The sequence below is a fragment of the Pelobates fuscus genome, chromosome 6, assembly GCF_036172605.1.
Source record: "Pelobates fuscus isolate aPelFus1 chromosome 6, aPelFus1.pri, whole genome shotgun sequence".
Taxonomy (NCBI): Eukaryota; Metazoa; Chordata; class Amphibia; order Anura; family Pelobatidae; genus Pelobates; species Pelobates fuscus.
Window position 1 is genome coordinate 91,479,887 of NC_086322.1, and position 21,790 is coordinate 91,501,676.

General features: G+C 41.4%; 1 protein-coding gene across 1 annotated transcript; it reads left to right on the forward strand.

Moving 5' to 3' along the window:
- The first annotated feature begins 1,245 nt into the window (after positions 1–1,245).
- Positions 1,246–18,556, forward strand: TMEM165 (transmembrane protein 165). Its single transcript, XM_063458018.1, has 6 exons — positions 1,246–1,575; positions 12,198–12,417; positions 13,162–13,337; positions 14,507–14,689; positions 16,844–16,949; positions 17,366–18,556. Exons 1-6 carry the CDS (start codon positions 1,444–1,446, stop codon positions 17,440–17,442), a joined length of 894 nt encoding a protein of 297 aa, XP_063314088.1. The 5' UTR covers positions 1,246–1,443; the 3' UTR covers positions 17,443–18,556.
- The last annotated feature ends 3,234 nt before the right edge of the window (positions 18,557–21,790 follow it).

Here is a 21,790-nt window from a genome sequence, read left to right on the forward strand (position 1 = left end):
TATATAAAAAGCTCCTTAAATTGATACTTAAAGGATCACTATAGGGTCAGGAACACAAACGTGTATTCCTGACCCTATAGTGTTAACACCACCATCTAGCCCCCCTGGGCCCCTCATGCCTCCATAAATATAGTACAAATCTTACTGTATCCAAGCCTGAAGCTGTAAATCTGCATGCTGTTAGACTCAGAAAAACAAGCAGTCTGCTGACATGTGGTAGCCTGATCCAATCACAGTGGCTGAGACTGACAAAGAGGCAGATCAGGGGCAGAGCCAGCATGATTTAACCCCTTAAGAACCAAACTTCTGGAATAAAAGGGAATCATGACATGTCTCACATGTCATGTGTCCTTAAGGGGTTAAACACAGCCCTGGCCAATCAGCATCTCCTGATAGAGATGAATTGAATTAATGAATCTCTATGAGGAAAGTTCAGTGTCTGCATGCAGAGGGAGGATATACTGAATCACAGGATGCTGTGCACAGTGCTGCCCTTTGCTCTGATGACAGCAGATCTGAGTGGATGCCTCCATCAACTGAAAGTCCCTCTGGTTCACTCTGAGTGACTGCAACTGGAGGTGTTCCTAGCTTTCAATGTAAACACTGTATTTTCTCAGAAAATACAGTGTTTACATGAGAGAGGCTGCAGGGAGCTATAGTTCTCACCTGAAAAACCTCATTAAGCTGAAGTTGTTCCGGTGACTATAGTGTCCCTTTAAAGCTCAGGTACCCAATTATAGTAACTCATGCAATTGGGCTTAACAATAAGAGTGGGTGCCAGCTCTTATATTACATTGACTTACTGCTCTCCATTCATATCTAACGGGTTGGAATAGTGGATGCTATTTCTGAAGCTACATGATGCATTTATTTAATCTGATTCTAGTAGCCTGCCTTTACTATCTACACCCATTGAGGGCTATATGGTTCATTTTCATTGTATCCTCTCGTTCATGAGTTTATGTTGGATATGTTTGTGTAAATACATTATTTACGTTTATTATTTCTGTTATCATTCTATTTTTTAGAGATACTAAATAAATAAATGGAAATTTTAGATCATACAGACTTACAGGGACTTCCTAGTGTCCTCTGGGCTCTGGCCCACAGTTCTACTCTTTTCTACACTCCGTGCTGGCGACACATAGCAACCGGCTCGCTTGTCACCGACTCTAGTGTTTAACACGCAGTGCTTTGCGTCACTTCCTGATTGGCGAGCGGTCGCTGGCAGAGCCAATCAGCTCGCCGCGTGCTGCTGACGTCACCCGTTGTGGCCTGGCGGGGCAGGAGATGGCCGGGAAGTGGTGACGGGGCTGACGGAGAGGCGGTTGTACGCGGCGCTGTCTGTCGGCTCACTCCCACCGCCCGGCGCTGTCCCCCCGGTAGCCGCTGTCACCCGGTAGCCCCCCCAGGCGGTGAGCTGTGTCCGGGCCCAGTGTCACCATGAAGCCGGCCGCCGCGCTCGCTGTGTGTCTGCTCTGCCTGGCCGGCCTGGCTCTGGCCATTCAGGAGGAGGACGGCAACCACCGGGAGCCCCCACTGCCGCAGAAACCCGAGCCAGCCGTGCGAGCAGAGGTGAGAGCAGCCCTGGCTGTAATGGGAGTCAGGGGAGGATAATGGAGGACAGAGGGAGAAAGAGGAAATGGGAGTCAGCAGTCTGTGTACGTACACTGCGAGACCAGGTCACATGTAAAGGGGATCTGACACTCACTGAATGCACATTGCAGGAAGGAAACATGGCACACCTTGCACTTGGTAGACAAAGATGTATAAATGTTTGTGACTGGCATGGGGATCACCCACTGACTGGCATGGGGATCACCCACTGACTGGCATGGGGATCACCCACTGACTGGCATGGGGATCACCCACTGACTGGCATGGGGATCACCCACTGACTGGCATGGGGATCACCCACTGACTGGCATGGGGATCACCCTCTGACTGGCATGGGGATCACCTACTGATGGGCAGGGGGTGGCGGGCAGGGGATCACACACTGACTGGCAGGGGGTGGCGGTGTGACAGACAGTGCAGTAGAGGACCCCAGATATCAGTGCTGCATCATGACATACACATGTCCTGGTTATAGACTGGTGAGTAAAACACCTTGACAGTAGGTGCCATAAAGAAACTTCTCTCCCTTCATTGATAAAAACAGAACAAGAAAATAGGTAGCGGGTAACAGACCAGATAGCACCAGATGGAACAGTCACTAGCCCTGAACCAAATGGGACAGTCACAGTCTGGCCCCGCTTATCCTATTGTACCGCAAGGAGACTCCAGGGGTCTCCAGGGGCTTAACCCCTAAACTATATGAATGCAGAAACAGACAGAAACAAATGCTCAAGGTCTCAAACTAGAAGAAGTAATGAGACCCTAGGCATACCTGGATATACGTATAGTAGTGGAAAAATAATAAAAGATATATATATATATACACAAATACTGATAGCTGGATCCCCCCAGCCAGGGAGGAGTGCTACAAAAGTAGTGAATAAATAAATCAAATTAAATAAAGTATGTACAACTCTACTGTCTGATGGATCTGGGATAAAGCCAAAATGCAGTGGGCTATTAAGGGATAGAGGGAAAAAATAAAATAAAAAATCCTTTAATGTTAGTAATCAATAGATATATCCATATCCCTGCCCCTAATGCTTACCCAGCCATATATATATAAGACCATTGCCTGCTGCAAGCTGGGGCTTAGACCTAATTCGTAGTAGTATAGTATAGGTCCTCAGCTCTCCGGCAAAAATACAGTTAAATCAAACAAAAAGTCAATGATAAAAGATTGAACTGTATCCCAAAGGTAATGCAAGCAGGAAATAAAGCGATATAGGGAGAGAGAAATGTAGAATAGATTAAGAGGTCAGTGCTAAATGTACTGACAAATGTTTTATAAAGCCTCTCTCCCTTTTCAGCTAACTAGACAGACCTAGTAGAGAACGAGAAAAAACAAATCAAAGGTGGTGATTTAGAGCATAATGTTCCACACCCAGAGTGTTAGTCAGTGCCCATGTGAGAAACAAAGAAAAGTTAATGCTAAGAAACGCCCAACGCGCGTTTCGGTGCCTATGTCATGCACCTTCGTCAGGGACCAAAAAGGCAATGCAGGCAATGGTCTTTTATATATATGGCTGGGTAAGCATTAGGGGCAGGGATATGGATATATCTATTGATTACTAACATTAAAGGATTTTTTATTTTATTTTTTCCCTCTATCCCTTAATAGCCCACTGCATTTTGGCTTTATCCCAGATCCATCAGACAGTAGAGTTGTACATACTTTATTTAATTTGATTTATTTATTCACTACTTTTGTAACACTTTCCTCCCTGGCTGGGGGGATCCAGCTATCAGTATTTGTGTATATATATCTTTTATTATTTTTCCACTACTATACGTATATCCAGGTATGCCTAGGGTCTCATTACTTCTTCTAGTTTGAGACCTTGAGCATTTGTTTCTGTCTGTTTCTCCCTTCATTGATAAGCCAGGAGAGGTGCTGAGGTGATACAATCACTTTGTCTCCCAAGCATCTCTCTTGACATGTTAATAATGGGTGAGAGGCTGAATTCAGAATATGTGCTGCCCCAGGTTGTAACTCACTCTTACAGGCTGTTCTCCTCATTAACCTAATGCTTCTAGCACTGGCTACAGTAGTATAGAAGCAGTGTGACTGATGCCACTCTGTACTGGCAGAGACGCCAACGTGTCGGTGTCACTGAGACGTTTACCCTGCTGGAAGACGTGTTCCTGGGCAGAGCATATCAAATTAGAGTGCAGACCCATTTCCATTGTAGGGACACTCTTACCCTAATAGTTTCAGCCCTTAGGTTATTCTTGAGAAAAATGGTACAAGAGGAATTGAGTAAGCAGAGGTGTTGGCACTTAACCCTTAAAGGTAAGGTGGCTCCCGTATACTCCTGCCGCCATAAAAACTTCACTGAGCTGAAGTTGTTACGGATGTGGGATTATTCCTTGAAAGTGAACTGGGTAGGAAATAAAAAATATATATATATATCTGTACAAACAGCAGGGAAGGGCTAAGGACCACCTGCCAGGACTACATTTCCATGTTACAGTTGGCTACTTGAAATTCTGAGCCTTGCTTAATGTAACATGACCACTACAGTTCATATGTAGCCAAGGCTCTACGAGATTGGTTTGACGAAACCTGTGGCACTTCACCTCAGCTGCACTGTAATGTGGAATTTACACTGCTGTACAATGCTTTCATCAATAGAGTGAGGGTGATTGGAAAGCAATACAGGAAAACTGGTTACACCTGTAAAAAACCAAGTATGTGTGTAAATATTTCACATTAAAGGAACTCTATAGTGTTATGCACAGCTGTATTCCAAACACTATAGTGTCCCTCCCCCATAGCAGTTAAAGGGTTAACAAAAAAAACCCTTCTAAATACTCTCCTCTTTCTAGCACCAAAGTCTATTGGCGCTGGCTCCACATACTCAATTGCCAGCATCTAGGGGGATCCTAATGCGCATTCGTGGTGAGTTCCGCATTGAATCAATGCTTTCCTATTGGTGATTTGAAGACACTGGATGATGTCTTCATGCAAAACATGAGTATGTCTTGTATGATTTTACAGAGTTAAAGAACATAAACGTCTATAGTGGCTGTCTGATAGACCGTCACTAGTGGCAGTCTTAACCCTGCAATACCCATACTCGTCACTTACTGACCGGGTTCTGTTCTTACGACCCTGTCGTGAAACAAATTGGTCAGTAAGGATGCGTGCAGGTCTATCTTCGGTGAAATTTCCCTGAACATAGACAAGCGCAACAGAGCAGGAAATCTCTTAAATCTACCGTATATACTCGAATATAAGCCGACCCGAATATAAGCCGAGGCCCCTAATTTTACCCCCAAAAACTGGGAAAACGTATTGACTCGAGTATAAGACTAGGGTGGGAAATGCAGCAGCTACTGGTAAATTTCTAAATAAAATTAGATCCTAAAAAAATTATATTAATTGAATATTTATTTACTGTGTGTGAGTGCAGTGTGTGTGTGTGTGTGTGTGTGAGTGCAGTGTGTGTGTGTGAGTGCAGTGTGTGTGTGTGAGTGCAGTGTGTGTGTGTGAGTGCAGTGTGTGTGTGTGAGTGCAGTGTGTGTGTGTGAGTGCAGTGTGTGTGTGTGAGTGCAGTGTGAGTGCAGTGTGTGTGTGTGAGTGCAGTGTGTGTGTGTGAGTGCAGTGTGTGTGTGTGAGTGCAGTGTGTGTGTGTGAGTGCAGTGTGTGTGTGTGAGTGCAGTGTGTGTGTGTGTGTGAGTGCAGTGTGTGTGTGTGAGTGCAGTGTGTGTGTGTGTGTGTGTGTGTGAGTGCAGTGCGTGTGTGTGAGTGCAGTGCGTGTGTGTGAGTGCAGTGCGTGTGTGTGAGTGCAGTGCGTGTGTGTGAGTGCAGTGCGTGTGTGTGAGTGCAGTGCGTGTGTGTGAGTGCAGTGCGTGTGTGTGAGTGCAGTGCGTGTGTGTGTGAGTGCAGTGCGTGTGAGTGCAGTGCGTGTGTGTGTGAGTGCAGTGCGTGTGTGTGTGAGTGCAGTGCGTGTGTGTGTGAGTGCAGTGCGTGTGTGTGTGAGTGCAGTGCGTGTGTGTGTGAGTGCAGTGCGTGTGTGTGTGAGTGCAGTGCGTGTGTGTGTGAGTGCAGTGTGTGTGTGTGAGTGCAGTGTGTGTGTGTGAGTGCAGTGTGTGTGTGTGAGTGCAGTGTGTGTGTGTGAGTGCAGTGTGTGAGTGCAGTGTGTGTGTGTGAGTGCAGTGTGTGTGTGAGTGCAGTGTGTGTGTGTGAGTGCAGTGTGTGTGTGAGTGCAGTGTGTGTGTGAGTGCAGTGTGTGTGTGAGTGCAGTGTGTGTGTGAGTGCAGTGTGTGTGTGTGAGTGCAGTGTGTGTGTGAGTGCGTGTGTGTGCAGTGTGTGTGTGTGAGTGCGTGTGTGAGTGCAGTGTGTGTGTGTGAGTGCAGTGTGTGTGTGTGAGTGCAGTGTGTGTGTGTGAGTGCAGTGTGTGTGTGTGAGTGCAGTGTGTGTGTGTGAGTGCAGTGTGTGTGTGTGAGTGCAGTGTGTGTGTGTGAGTGCAGTGTGTGTGAGTGCAGTGTGTGTGAGTGCAGTGTGTGTGAGTGCAGTGTGTGTGAGTGCAGTGTGTGTGAGTGCAGTGTGTGTGAGTGCAGTGTGTGTGAGTGCAGTGTGTGTGTGTGTGTGAGTGCAGTGTGTGTGAGTGCAGTGTGTGTGAGTGCAGTGTGTGTGTGTGTGTGAGTGCAGTGTGTGTGTGCAGTGTGTGTGTGTGTGAGTGCAGTGTGTGTGTGTGTGTGTGAGTGCAGTGTGTGTGTGTGTGTGTGAGTGCAGTGTGTGTGTGTGTGTGTGAGTGCAGTGTGTGTGTGTGAGTGCAGTGTGTGTGTGTGTGTGTGAGTGCAGTGTGTGTGTGTGTGTGTGAGTGCAGTGTGTGTGTGTGAGTGCAGTGTGTGTGTGTGAGTGCAGTGTGTGTGTGTGAGTGCAGTGTGTGTGTGTGAGTGCAGTGTGTGTGAGTGCAGTGTGTGTGTGTGTGTGAGTGCAGTGTGTGTGTGTGTGTGAGTGCAGTGTGTGTGTGTGTGTGGTGTGTGTGTGTGCAGTGTGTGTGTGCAGTGTGTGTGTGTGTGTGTGTGTGTGTGTGTGTGTGTGTGTGTGAGTGCAGTGTGTGTGTGTGTGTGAGTGCAGTGTGTGTGTGTGTGTGAGTGCAGTGTGTGTGTGTGTGTGTGTGAGTGCAGTGTGTGTGTGTGTGTGTGTGAGTGCAGTGTGTGTGTGTGTGTGTGTGAGTGCAGTGTGTGTGTGTGTGTGAGTGCGGTGTGTGTGGGGGGTGTGTGGGGGGAGTGTGCACACAGTGTGTGTGCTGTGTGCAGCGTGTATGTGTGATGCAGAGCATTGGTGGGGGGTGGGCATTTTTTTATTATTTAGTTATTATTTTTATTTTATTATAATTTTTTGATTTTTTTTTTTTTGTCCCCCCTCCCAGCTTGTTAGTGAGGGCTCTCACTCCCTGGTGGTCCAGTGGATGGGCTGTAGGAGGGGGGCTGGCAGAGAACTCTTACTTACCTTCACAGCAGCTCCTGTCAGCTCCCTTCTCTCTCCTCCGGTCCGTGCAGCTCCCAGGTCAGCTCCCTCTGCAAGTCTCGTGGCCGCGCGGAGCGTTGCCATGGTAACCAGTGGCAACGCTCTGACCCCACGGCTCTCGCGAGACTTGCAGAGGGAGCTGACCTGGGAGCTGCACGGACCGGAGGAGAGAGAAGGGAGCTGACAGGAGCTGCAGGAAAGGTAAGTTACAGCTCTCTGCCAGCCCCTGGTCCTTGTCTGTATTATGGCAATGTAAATTGCCATAATACAGACAATTGACTCGAGTATAAGACGAGTGGGGTTTTTTCAGCACAAAAAATGTGCTGAAAAACTCGTCTTATACTCGAGTATATTCGGTATGTTTGAGGAGCATTCCATGAACATGAATTAGATGGATTCCCCGCTCTGGTGTGTTTTTCTATGTTAATGGAAATTTTAAATACCTCTAATCTATGGGGAAAATTCCCCGAACAATGACCAGCTCTCTAACGTGGGGAATCCCTTGAATCCCCACGTTAGAGAACTGGTCGTAAGTGCGAGCTGTCGTAAAACAGGTAGGTCATAAAGTGAGGACCACCTGTATAAACATTTGTAGTTAAGGGGATGGGGGCATTAAGACCACTTCAATGAGATTCAGTGGTCTGGGTGCCTATGGTGTCACTTTTCAAATGGCAAGCCTCTTCTTGGTCAAGGAAGGATTTGCCGTTTCGTTTAGTTCAATTAAATTGTGGGTCACTTCCAGCTTGTTTTTAACTTAAATATTATTATGCCTTTGCCATAGTTATTAAAGCCTGCTGAGCCTGTTCTGGCTGCAAGATTAAAATACGAGTCTGCATTTGACTCTTATAATATTAGTTTTAATTACAGTTGTTTGCTTTTCTACATTCCTAATAAAAGTCAGTTGTTTGCATGTTGTTAAGAGCTTTTGTTAATCTTTGGCTTGGGTTCTACACAGAACTGGGAAATTTCCAAAAGTTTATATACCTTTTTATATTTTTACAAAATCCCATTTTATATTTTAAAGTGGTCCTGTTAATTTTAACTTTATGAAAAGTTATTTTTGGATGTGTTGGGATTTCTGTGAATTTCCAACGCAATTAAAAGCTATACATGAGACAACATAGGGATCAATTTTTTGCCAGTACCCAAACCAGGCATTGTGACGGACCGCCTGCACCCCGACCGGGTACCTCCGTCAATCGTGGCTTCCTAGTACTTGTGAGTACCATAAGCGATGATTTATGGGGTATTCTTGGGATGAAAGTGATAGGGCCATATTGTTAGTACTTATAGGCCATCACAACCTCTTTTAATTCCACCAGATAGTGGACTCGCCCCTTAAAGTTAAAAGTAAAAATATACGTACCTATATGGCAGGTTGAAGATTTGCTGTGTCACATAAGTAACAGTCAAAAGCAAGCCAGGAACACTAGATTTTAAAATTTCCTGGCAAAAAAAAAGGCTGCAGTTAGCTGTTTTAACCAGTACAAAGCTCAATGCAGGCCAGATCTCCCCAATGGAAGCTTTGTAGTTGGCATGTTCAGAAGGCCAGAGGAAGTAAAACCCTAGTTGGGAATAGCGGCTGCCACCTTGGAAACCGTCATAGAGGTTCCAGGGAAGAGAAGACTTTAGGAGAGTGTTTGGAGGCTTCATAAACTAAGGATCGACCGATTATTGATTTTTTTTTTAGAGCCGATACTGATAATCTGCGAACATTCAGGCCGATAGGCGATAATTTACTGATAACGAAATTCTGTACATTTACCATTTAAAAAAAAAAACAACAAAACTATTTCTACACAAATCTGTCTATGCTTATTATTTATTTAGGCAATTAAAAAAAAAAAATATATTATTATTGTTATTATTATTATTAAGGTAAATGCACAAAATATACATGCCAGTCAGAATGTTTTCAAGAATATATGTGTGTAGTGGATGCAGTGAGAGTATTTGATTAGTGAATGTAGTGTGTGTGTGTGTGTGTTTATGTAGTGGATGCAGTGTGTATAGTAAATGCAGTCTGTTTGTGTAGTGGATGTGGTGTGTATAGTGAATGCAGTGTGTGTTTTTGTAGTGTGCGTATAGTGAATGCAGTGTGTGTTTTTGTAGTGTGCGTATAGTGAATGCAGTGTGTGTTTTTGTAGTGTGCGTATAGTGAATGCAGTGTGTGTTTTTGTAGTGTGCGTATAGTGAATGCAGTGTGTGTTTTTGTAGTGTGCGTATAGTGAATGCAGTGTGTGTAGTGAATGCAGTGTGTGTTTGTGTAGTGTGTGTATATAGTGAATGCAGTGTGTGTTTGTGTAGTGCGTGTATATAGTGAATGCAGTGTGTGTTTGTGTAGTGCGTGTATATAGTGAATGCAGTGTGTGTTTGTGTAGTGTGCGTATAGTGAATGCAGTGTGTGTTTGTGTAGTGTGCGTATAGTGAATGCAGTGTGTGTTTGTGTAGTGTGCGTATAGTGAATGCAGTGTGTGTTTGTGTAGTGTGTGCGTATAGTGAATGCAGTGTGTTTGTGTAGTGTGTGCGTATAGTGAATGCAGTGTGTGCGTATAGTGAATGCAGTGTGTGTTTGTGTAGTGTGTGCGTATAGTGAATGCAGTGTGTTTGTATAGTGTGTGCGTATAGTGAATGCAGTGTGTTTGTATAGTGAATGCAGTGTGTTTGTGTAGTGTGTGTATAGTGAATGCAGTGTGTTTGTGTAGTGTGTGTATAGTGAATGCAGTGTGTTTGTGTAGTGTGTGTGTATAGTGAACGCAGTGTGTGTTTGTGTAGTGTGTGTGTGTATAGTGAATGCAGTGTGTGTTTGTGTAGTGTGTGTGTGTATAGTGAATGCAGTGTGTGTTTGTGTAGTGTGTGTGTGTATAGTGAATGCAGTGTGTGTTTGTGTAGTGTGTGTGTGTGTATAGTGAATGCAGTGTGTGTTTGTGTAGTGTGTGTGTGTATAGTGAATGCAGTGTGTGTTTGTATAGTGAATGCAGTGTGTGTTTGTGTAGTGTGTGTGTGTATAGTGAATGCAGTGTGTGTTTGTGTGTAGTGTGTGTGTGTGTGTATAGTGAATGCAGTGTGTTTGTGTAGTGTGTGTAGTGAATGCAGTGTGTGTTTGTGTAGTGTGTGCGTATAGTGAATGCAGTGTGTGTTTGTGTAGTGTGTGCGTATAGTGAATGCAGTGTGTGTTTGTGTAGTGTGTGCGTATAGTGAATGCAGTGTGTTTGTGTAGTGTGTGCGTATAGTGAATGCAGTGTGTTTGTAGTGTGTGTGTATAGTGAATGCAGTGTGTTTGTGTAGTGAATGCAGTGTGTTTGTGTAGTGAATGCAGTGTGTGTTTGTGTAGTGAATGCAGTGTGTGTGTGTGTAGTGAATGCAGTGTGTGTGTGTGTAGTGTGTGTGTGTGTGTGTGTGTGTATAGTGAATGCAGTGTGTGTTTGTGTAGGTATGTAATGTGTGTAAAATGGGGGGGGGGCTTCTTTAACTTTTTTATATATATATATATATATATATATATATATATATATATATATTATTTACATTTTGTTTTAGTTCCCCCTTCTTACCTGGCCAGGGAGGAGGGATATGGCATTCCCTGGGTGGCCTGCAGCGGTCCTGGGGGGCCCAGCACACTCTTACTAACCTTCCCAGCAGCTTCCTTCAGCTCCCCTGTCTAACAACGCTGTGTCAGCCTCGGAACTCGTGAGAGTTAGACAGGGGGCTGCTGGGAATGTAAGTAAGAGTGTGCTGGGATCCCTATGACCCTGATGGCGGCCCTGGTATGCATTATCGGCATCTTTATTGGATGATACCGATATTGCTGAAAATACAGAATATCTGCCAGACCGATGATCGATCCCTATCATAAACAAAATAATAGGCTTAAATGCAACATCAGAGAGCATCAGAAAATAGCAGAGAAGATGGATGGCTTCCCACACTTCCCCTTACTTCAGAGGATAAACTGAAACTCTGAGTCCATGCTGCTAAAAGTCACTATTCATAGAGAATTCCCACGTTAATATATATTAAGAAACTCAAACCAGTTAATGCTGCCACTGCAGGTTCTTTACTGATTTCTTCAGGGGGAGAGAGGCTGAACTCCCCATGGGAGACCCATGTTTAACATGGTAGCATGCCCAGAAAATAAAAATATAACAGGACCTGAAACATCCCTGCCTGTCATCTAGGGCAGGAAAAGATTGGGGAGTTCAGATGATAGAGGGTTTTATTAACTATACTTTGTTGTTTAACCATGTCTGTCCTGATAGCTGGCAGGAGCTAACCCATAAGTGATGTTGCCATGTTTAGCGATGAAAGAAGGCTTTTCAGTATAATTCTTGGACACCGGGTAGGAATAACTTCTATATACTTTTCATTGTTTATTGGGTTTCATATCCAGTTGCCATGCTAGATAACGTCAATATTTGGTTAATATTTGACAGTTTCTCTGGACTCTTTTTTTACCGGTCGTAAGTGATTTGATTAATGAAGGAAATGAGCCTTGAACAATTGTCGACATATGTGCTTGAAACCCTATTAACAGCAAATGTATAGGCTCACGTGTAGTTATCACATGCATACTAAATGTAAATCTATCCACGGTGCTTACCAAATATGCAGTTGGCATAGAGAGACTCTGTTATAAAGACTGTAGTCGCTGTGTATTTCAGTGTGTTCCCACAATGCCTAGTGTGTTGTTATTGGTATTTATATAGCGCCAACTTATTTCGCAGCACTTTATAATATTATGAAAGGGAAATTTAACACAATAGGAGACATTTACAAAATGCTACAGAAACAATAGGTAGATGAGGACCCTGCTCAAATGTCACCAAATTTTACAATGGAGGGCACCTGGTTGGCGTGTAAACATTTTTGAATCCAGAATTTGATGTTTGCCAAGTATGTGCATGTTTTATTAAAACATCTTTTTATGTCAGTGGCATGTTGCTACAATATGTGCTTTTCTCTGGAATGTGTTTATTTATTTTTTTATTTAATCATTAGAAATGTCTTATTTTTATAAAATGGGTAGTGAAATGCTTTTGTCAGTGCATGTTGATTTGTCACAGTGCATTAAGCTGTTATTTATTTTTAAATCCCACAGAAGATGCCTACTCCTGCAATACAAGCTGTCAATGATGAGGTTTCCATGGCTGGTAACTTGGGATTCATCCATGCATTCGTGGCAGCTATATCTGTGATCATCGTTTCAGAGTTGGGAGATAAGACCTTTTTTATTGCTGCCATAATGGCTATGAGATATAACCGCCTCACCGTACTTGCAGGAGCTATGCTTGCCTTGGGTCTAATGACCTGTTTATCAGGTGATTAGTCATTTTATTTTTAACGCTATGAGTGTAAACCAGTTTGAATAACACTGGTCCAATTTTTTTTTTTTCCCCTTTCTCTTCTCGTTTACTGAATTTGCCTTGTTTAAGACTGATAGATTGTTGCAGTAAAGGGCCTTAATGTGTGTGTATATATTGTATACTGGCCATTTAATGGCTGCTTGAATAGCCGTCTCATTGATTGTACAAGACCAGAACATTGCATGATACATCCATGAAGCATGTGAGCAAATGTAATTTGTTTTTCTTGGTCTCTCTACATGCACCTTAAGCTCTTCTCAGACTTTCTTTTAATATAGCATTACAGTACATTGGCATTCTAATTGTCCCCTTTATTCTTATGTAAGTAAACACACCCAAACTTGTTTTTCATACTGAACTGCGTGACAAATCAAACCACGCATCCTCAGGAGAGCAATAGTACAAATAAATGTGCCCATATGGCTTTGCTAACCATTTTTGTGAAAATGATCATTTCTAAATTATTACATAAGGGGCTATTGTACATGAATATGTTTTGTTTGGTTTGCTTAAAGCATTGTATCTATGAAGTAGTAGTGCTGTGTGTTACTCAGTGCTATGGCTTTTAGCTACTGAATTCATTAAAATGTTTCACTCTCTGTAATTTAGATTTGATGCAGTGACTGATCTATTTATTGAACATCATCAAACTAAATTTCTTCCCAGTTACAACGTAATATTTTATGTTTCTTCTTTCAGTTTTGTTTGGGTATGCAACAACTGTCATTCCAAGGGTCTATACATATTATGTGTCTACTGCGCTTTTTGCAATATTTGGTATTCGAATGCTGCGGGAGGGCTTAAAGATGAGTCCTGATGAAGGCCAGGAAGAACTTGAGGAGGTTCAAGCAGAAATCAAAAGAAAAGATGAAGAAGTAAGTTTTAAAGTATTGGTTGCTTGTATGAGGTTCTAGTGCACTTGGACAGTGCATGTGATAAAATATCTCTGTTGTTTTTTGCAAATATTACTAAATGGCCCAGTCATTACATGCTCTGCTGTAATTAACAGTGGGACTGTCACTTCACTGAATTGTTCATACTAAGTTTACTTGTCACCTATGTTTAACTAATGTGTTTGTGAGAAAATGAAATGTAGAAATCCCATCTTGGCTCCCTGTTATAAGCACTGTGCTTTGCACCTTTCAGTCAACATAAAGAAAGCATACAGAGACGAGAAGAATTGAACCCATGTATGCCGTGGTTGAACTACATTGTGATATTTAGTTTTTTTTTGTTTTTTAAATAAAATGGAGAATAACATAACGTTAACACAAGTTAGACGTGCTTTTCAATGTTTTGTTTTTTTTCAAAGAAGTGATGGTTCGCCACATATATATTTCATATTTTCAGTTACTTTATTTATTTTTAAACTGTTTTATGCTAGTGACAAATGTATAGCCAGAAGAAAATCCATCCGCCTGGCTGTTCTTTGCTCATATAATGCAAAATGAACACTCAAGGCAGGATTTACTTTCATGTTTTATCACATGTTCCATTAATGACAAGCTTGTTTAGTGCTCCAGAACTAGAGGCAATCAGTTCTGTTTTTTACAATGTCACACAGTAAGGAACATGTGTTTGCTTTGTCTCATTACTTTGCAGCTGGCTTTAATTTATATTAAAGTCAATGTTGTTATATGGATTTGATTGCAGTTCCAGTAGTGCAAGGTGCTTTATATATGTCGCTTGGTAACTGCAAGGCTGACTGCCAGGTTCTGTGATTAGTGACATATTTGGAAAGTTTTTTAGCATAGGCTTCATGTTAGATTAGTAGCTAGTTGGTACAGAAACATTTAAAGTCTTATTACATTTCTCATTTTGTTTACTTTGGCTTAGCTTGTGTTTTTGGTTATACTCAACCTTGTGATAACACTGGTAGCAGATAAACAATACTGATGAACTAACTCTCTCGTCCACTCCTTTGTCTTGAATTGTCTAAATCAAAAGTTCAAAAGTTTGTGGGCTGAAAAGCTGTGCTTATGACTGTAGCATAGTCTTTGTTTTATCTTTTCAACTTCTATAATTTTCTTGTGTTTGTCTTAAGCTTCAGAGATCTAAACTACTCAATGGACCTGGGGACTTAGAAGCTGGTGGAGGGCCTGCAACACCTAAGAAGAGATGGATGCAGTTCATATCGCCAATATTTGTTCAGGCTTTCACATTAACATTCTTAGCAGAGTGGGGTGATCGCTCTCAACTCACAACAATTGTTCTGGCAGCAAGAGAGGTGAGTGCTAAAAGATTTTTACAAACCTTATTAACGCTGTACATCACAATATGAACATTACTGCATTTGCTTATTCCTTTCATAATTTCATATCCGCAACTTAATATCAGTAACGTTTATAGAATTAATGGTTTCATGATTCTTTGTGTGCACAAAGAGCTATGTATCGCGTGCCCTTTGTGTCACAACTGTCTTCATATTTATGAAAACCTTTAATTATTCATATATTTCAACTAGTAAATAAAGCCAGTGAAAAATTTACATATGAAAGGGCATATAATTGTAGATGCAGGTTGTCCTTTAGATCTTGTTCCTGTATGCTGTAAAATGCTTAATCCTTAATATGGTCGAGTATTTGTATCCCTTGTATATACACCTTTAAAGCAGTTAACCCAGTGGTTCCCAAACTTTTTAAGTTCAAGGCGCCCTGAAGATTTCAATATTTTTCCAAGGCGCCCCAAGTCAAAAATGTTTCTAGGTTGTATATATGTACAGCGCTGCGACATATACTGGGCCCCTGTTCGGCAGAAATGCTTGCCGTTCAGGCGCAGATCCAGAACCTAATCTTGGGAGGGGCACTGGTATATTATTTAAAGAAATAATCCAGACACAATAACCACTACATCACTTGGTAGTGGTAATGGTGCCAGTAGTGCCATAGTGCTCTCCCAGGGTAAGTAGTAAAACTGTTTAAGAACAGTTTGACAACTTACCTGGGATCTGCCGTGTGTGTACAGGGGTGCATTGTGCTTGTGAAGGATGTAGTTTGTGGGGTGGGGGGGGGGGGCAGGTTGTGTGAGGGGTGTAGTGTGGGGGTAAGGGGGGCAAATTCATAAATATATAAATAATAATTTTCATATCCCCCCTCCCTGCTTACCTTTTCCTGGGAGGGGGGACAGTACAAGGCAATCCCTGGTGATCCGGAGGAGAAATCCTGGTGGTCAAAGTTGTGAGAGTGAACTCTAGCAGCCTCATGAGCTGCTAGAGTTCACTCTTGCGAGATTCGGAGTGTTGCCGTGGTAACTGCGGCGACGCTCCGAGCTCCCGAGAGGAGAACCCGGTGGAGCTGCAGGTTAGAGCTCCCCTGGGTCCTCCGTCACCAGCCTGCTACCAGCATTATTACACTGCTAGCGAACCGGTGAGGAAGATTTCTGATCTCCCCTCCGGTCCTGCAGAGCTGGCAGGGGAGAGTGAGGCACGGGTCCTGATGCTATGATTATAGCACCGGGGAAATATCTTGCGGCGCCACTCTGTGCCCTGGCGCGCCACGGCACACAGTTTGGGAACCGCTGATAACCTATAGAAAACTGAGCAGTGGATCTTAAAGGAATAAAGGCTCAAAGTTACAGTTTTATGCAAAATATAGATAATGCAAAAAAGTAACAAACTATTTTTTCCTCGAGCAACAGCAGGTAAGTGCAGATGGAACTATCCTCCCTCACGAGGAAGAGGCTCAACCAATCAGGAGCCTTCCATTCTGGACTATGGAGTTCATTATCACATAAAACTCTTGTCTAGTAAAGGTTTTTAAAATATGTAGTTTATCCAGTTTTACTTATCACAGGGAATGAGTGAACCTGCTTTGTAAGATTTTTGCAATTATAACATGGCTGTCGGTTTATACACAGACCAATTCACAGTTTTGTAGATTGGGCTGTATGCAGCAGTCTCCAAAGCCATTGACTTGAGCACTCTTGGGAGGAGAGCGGATGTGCGCAAGTGGATCTGAGATTGCAGAGGAGCAATTGAAATGTTCTTATTTGAGATCACTGCTTAAGAGGAGGCAGGCTCTAGATGCAGTGGTTGTTGCAATTAGAAACGGTTATAAGCCACCTTGTGATAAGGTACTGGGTGCAGCATATTCTATGATAATAGCTCCCTACCCACTCCTCAAGGTGCGTCAACAGTCTACGATTTAGGTACTTCCCATTTAAAGCTTGGACTGTAGGTATGCTTTGGATTGCATTGGGACGCACTCCTCCACACCATAATCTTTAAGATGAAGATTTGTGCCCAGAGTGGCCTTTTTAAGGGCTGTAACTTGCTTGATGTATCATTCTATACCTGTAATGTTCAAACTTCATGCACATGTGTAGCAGCCAGTTTACCTCATGTATGGTGATTCTGAAGTTCTTTACCTTTCTCGATCTGTAGGATCCATTTGGAGTTGCTGTTGGGGGTACGATCGGACATTGCCTTTGTACTGGTTTAGCAGTTATTGGAGGAAGAATGATAGCCCAAAAAATTTCAGTTAGAACAGGTAAATATATGAGTAAAACAGAATGTAGAACTGTCAGAAATGGTATCTTTATTTGCATGCAAATCATCATTTTCGATATTAGATATTGCATTGATCAGAAGAAACCAGTTTATCGATCATATCCGGTTTTGTTTTTTCTGATTTTTATTGCTAGTGATGAAAACTTCTTTTAGGAGATGCCAGTTGAACGTGTTAGATATAGGGCCGTTCTTGAATAAACTAATGTACATAAATAGTTTAATGTTAATGTGAAATTAAAGGACACAGTTTATCTATGACAAAGGTCATTTATGTTCTCAAATGTAGAAAGTGTGGATAACTGTGACTGAGATTTTTGTGTGTGCTCGCAAGGACCGATTTTATGTATTGGATGATTGTATTGCATCTGAGTAATAACCTTTTTTTGTGTTTTTCAGTGACAATCATCGGCGGTATTGTGTTTCTGGCGTTTGCTTTTTCAGCTTTATTTATAAGCCCGGATTCTGGCTTTTAGCACTTTTTCTGGAATGCTAATTCAGTCTGGATAAGGCCTGTTTTGTACTGTATTGCTGTATATATTGTACAAATTGTAGTTAACATCGAGAGATTCGCTGTATAGAACCATTCACCGGTAATGACTATTTTTTTTTAGTCTGAGTGTATGTGATCTACTTTGCTTAAGTATTAACTGCTGGGAGATGTGGAAGGATTTTTTTTTTTCTTCTTCAATGTACAACTTTACAGTCTGAAACTGTAGTTTATCATGCATCTCCACTATATTTGCTATTACTGCGCATTAATAGCGCACAGTAATTAGTCAGTAATTGTCAATATTTGACATGGAAGATATTCTGGCATTGGGATGCTGCAGACGGTGTATTTAAATCAGAACATCTAATACTCCTGAAGAACACCTGTAAGGCATGATTTTATAGTGTACATTGCAAATCCATAAGATTTAAAGACCTTGGAATTCTCCGATCATTACTTGTAGTTGCCTACCTGTAGTTACTAGTTTATTTTAGGGAAACCCTTACTCTGTGGCTGTGCATATCATGCTTTGGGGTGTTTATCTCTGGACCTTTAGAAACATGGGCTAAAGTTCTGTCTAAGCCATTTTGTTTGTTTTTATCCCCTCCCCCCCCCCCACCAATTCATTGGGATTCTCGAATGTCTATTTTGTTTTTTGTATTTGGTTGAACTTTCTGTTTTTCTTAGAATGCATGATCTGCAGGTCCCTCTGATCCCATATAAGCATTTATTTAGTATCAGTGATGAACCATTTGTTCATCAGCAAGTATAATGGATCAAAACTGTGTATAATGTTACATGCTGCATTATAACTCCTAGATTCTATTGCACTTGAATAGTGTTTTGTGCCACAAAGTGGAATGTAGGTGACACCAGGACTTTCAGGTGTCTTCTGTGTCACATATGGTGGTTGACCTACATTGGTTGATGGTGATTATGGTACATTGTGACATTATTTCACTTTCTAGTTTGCCATAATGTCAAATTCTAAACCCGAATTAAATGAATACACTGCTACCTGCCCATTGTAAAAGTAGGTACATACCCTGCTTTTTATTGCATATACTCTGGCAGCTCATCTGGTTATTAAAATTAAACGTATTGCCTTACTACTTTGTGGAGCAATTGTGTTTCAAAATATTGAAAAAGATACCTCAGAATTTTCCTAGAAGTTTATATTGATAATCGTGTTCCTTTTCAGGTAACGTTGCCATTAGACTGAAGCAGTGTACTGTAATATTGCACAGATTTGTTTCAGTCAGTAATTTTATTAACATTTATACGTGGAGTCATTAGTGTTTTGTAATAATGATGTTACAGGCTGCTGTGCACATCGTTATGTATTTTAATTTTATAATGCACCAAAACCAGGACCTAGTACTAAGTAAATTGTTTTCATTTGCTTGATTTCCAAAGGCACTGTTAATCATTGGGGGATTCCGCTTGTTTGAATGTGATAAAAAAATATTGTGAGCTGTACACTATTAAAACAGTTTTAAAGAATGTTGTTTCTGCGCTTCTTTGAGATCTATGTAGTGTGATTGTTTCCGAGGTTGGCCCTATGAACTGTTCTAGTTAGAATATACCAAGCTAAGGCTACAGGTCTGGTGTGGCACCGTAATTTGCTGATCGACTAGACAGGTTCAATATCACCTATCCAAACAGCTTGAAATAAAAAATAAAAATTGTCACAGTATATTCTCTCAAACATTTAAGGGGCACTGTACTAACTTAAGACTCACCCATAGGGGAACGTGTTCCAGCACTCCAGCCAGTTTTCTCATAAGGGGAAAAAAATAAAATAACGTACAAATGATTTGATTTGCTAAACACCAAACTGTAGTGAATTAAAAACAGGACGGTTTAGGCTAAATGTGCTGAAGTATCTTGATAATTGATATAAAATTATACAAATTCAAGTGAACTGTAACTTGGTTGCACACGTTTTCCAAATCGCCTAGGCTGTGTCCGTAATTTGATATTCCCACTTTAGTATATACCCCTGTCTTTTCGCATTTTTCACATTCTTAGAACTGGATCCTTTTCAACACCCACTTGTCCTTAAGTCTGTCTGTCTTTTTTTTTTTTTTTAAACTCATCCATTATTTCTACAGCTATAGATTTGTTCCAATTAAATCTGTCTTGCTGTATTTATGATTAAGATTGTCCCCTTCCGGTTACAGTTCTACCATCCCTAATTTGTCGAGTTAATATTTAGTCAGTTACTCAGTAAGTTAACTGTCCCTTAATGCAGTTTCCTTAAGCCGTGCTTGCACCTGAGCAGGTCTTCATTTGTGTTATCTGTAGTCCCATTAAAACAGCGGTGTCAACCTTATTTATTCTGGAGGGACAGATTGTCCACTAAATAGGTATGGAAGGCCAAATGCATCAGATTTATATATAGCATGAGGAAATTAAATAGAAACCATGTTTATATTTGCCCTCTACATAGATATGTTTATATCTGAGCATTTCATAGGTAAAAATATAGAGACCAAAGCAGCATATATTGGGCAATGCAGAGGTAAAATGTCAGACTGTTTGCTATTTTCTGAAATGTATCAAACCTCTCAAAATAGCATTCCATCTGATCTCTAGTACCCCTATAAGAGCCTACTCAGGAAGAAATTCTTGAATTCATAAAGTTTTAACAAAAAACAAAACACTCCAAATAGTCTTCACATTGACTTTCCTTATTTTATTTCCCCCATAAACATGTAGAGCAGGTGCAATGAATGTACATACTGCAGTATTCCTGTGATTAATGGCACCTGGATTGTTTTAATACATTTAGTTTCTTCCGATTAGGAAAAATAACCCATTAGCCATTTAGCAAGTTGCTCTGCTTGACAATCTAGTTAAGCAGTTGTAATTGTCCTACAGCCTTTTTTGCTTCTGGTGACCCTATCGACCCCACATTACTATGTGCCTGTTCAACCCAACCTTTTTGTTTAGTTTAGCTGGGACACACCTTTTGTCACTAACATGACCTGGATGGTTTTATTTTTTTTTTCTTTGTAATTGCCATTGGGGCAGGTGGCGAGGAAAAAGGATGGAGAACCCCATGATAAGCTGGAAAGACCCAGATACAGCAGCAGAACTACTTTAGGTGCATCTTCACTGGGACACGCAAGGTGAGGGGGCTCATTGATGGACATGTGTCATCAGGGGCCAGGTCATACTCTGCAGTGCTTTAACAGCGCGGCTGGGCACCTGTAATATTGCAGCACTGGGTGGAAGTGAGAGTCTAACTCCCAACAAATCTAGCCATCAGAAGCCACCATCCTTTACCCCAAAAGTTAGGAAACTGGAGGGCGGCTTACATTTTGACCTGCATGTGTCTCTTTATGCATATCGTGGTTTGTATCTGTGTGACTCGCTCTTTTCTCCCCGTCAAGATGTTGCAAGGTGAAAAGATCTTCCAACTGCACATGTGTAAATGTGTCTGGCATGCCTAATATACTTTTCCAGCATTCCCAAGGATGGGACATTTAATTGGTTAGATCAGTTTCCTCCCTGAGTGGGTGTGGAAAGCATAAGAAAGAATACATCGGTAAATATAAAAAGAAAACATATTTATCCGCTTTTTTCAGACTGCAAAGTAAGGCAACTGTGTCTTTTAAAACTAAAGCTTTTGAATGAGACACTTGTCTCAAAGTGATACATGTCCTTTTAAGACAAAATAGCCAAGTTAGAAAAGCCTATTCAGCTATCCCCGTCTTCGAGTAACAACCAATATTTAGCATTTCAATTAACAATTTACCATTAAATGAATGCTATTTATATATATTTTTTTGTTGTGGGTTCAAAATGTGTGATTATAGATAAGTCTACAAGAAGTCAATGATTTGTAGCTAAATAAAAAGCAAACGCATTACAAAATTAAAACATTTAATTCTCTAACAAATGTGACACCAACGTATAATGAATAATAACCAAACAAATTTAACGAATGTACAATTTGGTCGTTCTAAGTTTATCAGCTGGGCCTATTAGAATAGAAGTCTGGTTCTTCACACTCTGCATCAACATGCCCATTAATATACTTTAATTCTGCGAGATTATGGAACAAAAATACCTGCTTTTTATAAGACACTCAAGGATGATCACTCGGCTCCAGATACACTGTTTTCACTTATGATTGTTTGTAAAATGACAGAACCTTTCAATATTGAGATAACCGAAAGCACACAGTAGCTAAAAAAGTCTCCTAATAACCAAACGTTTTAAAATTTTCATGAGGGCTACATTTTAGGACAATTGAACTGAAGAGAATTGTATGAGACTGCAAAGGACAAACAATAGTTAATTTCAAACTTTTAATTGTATGC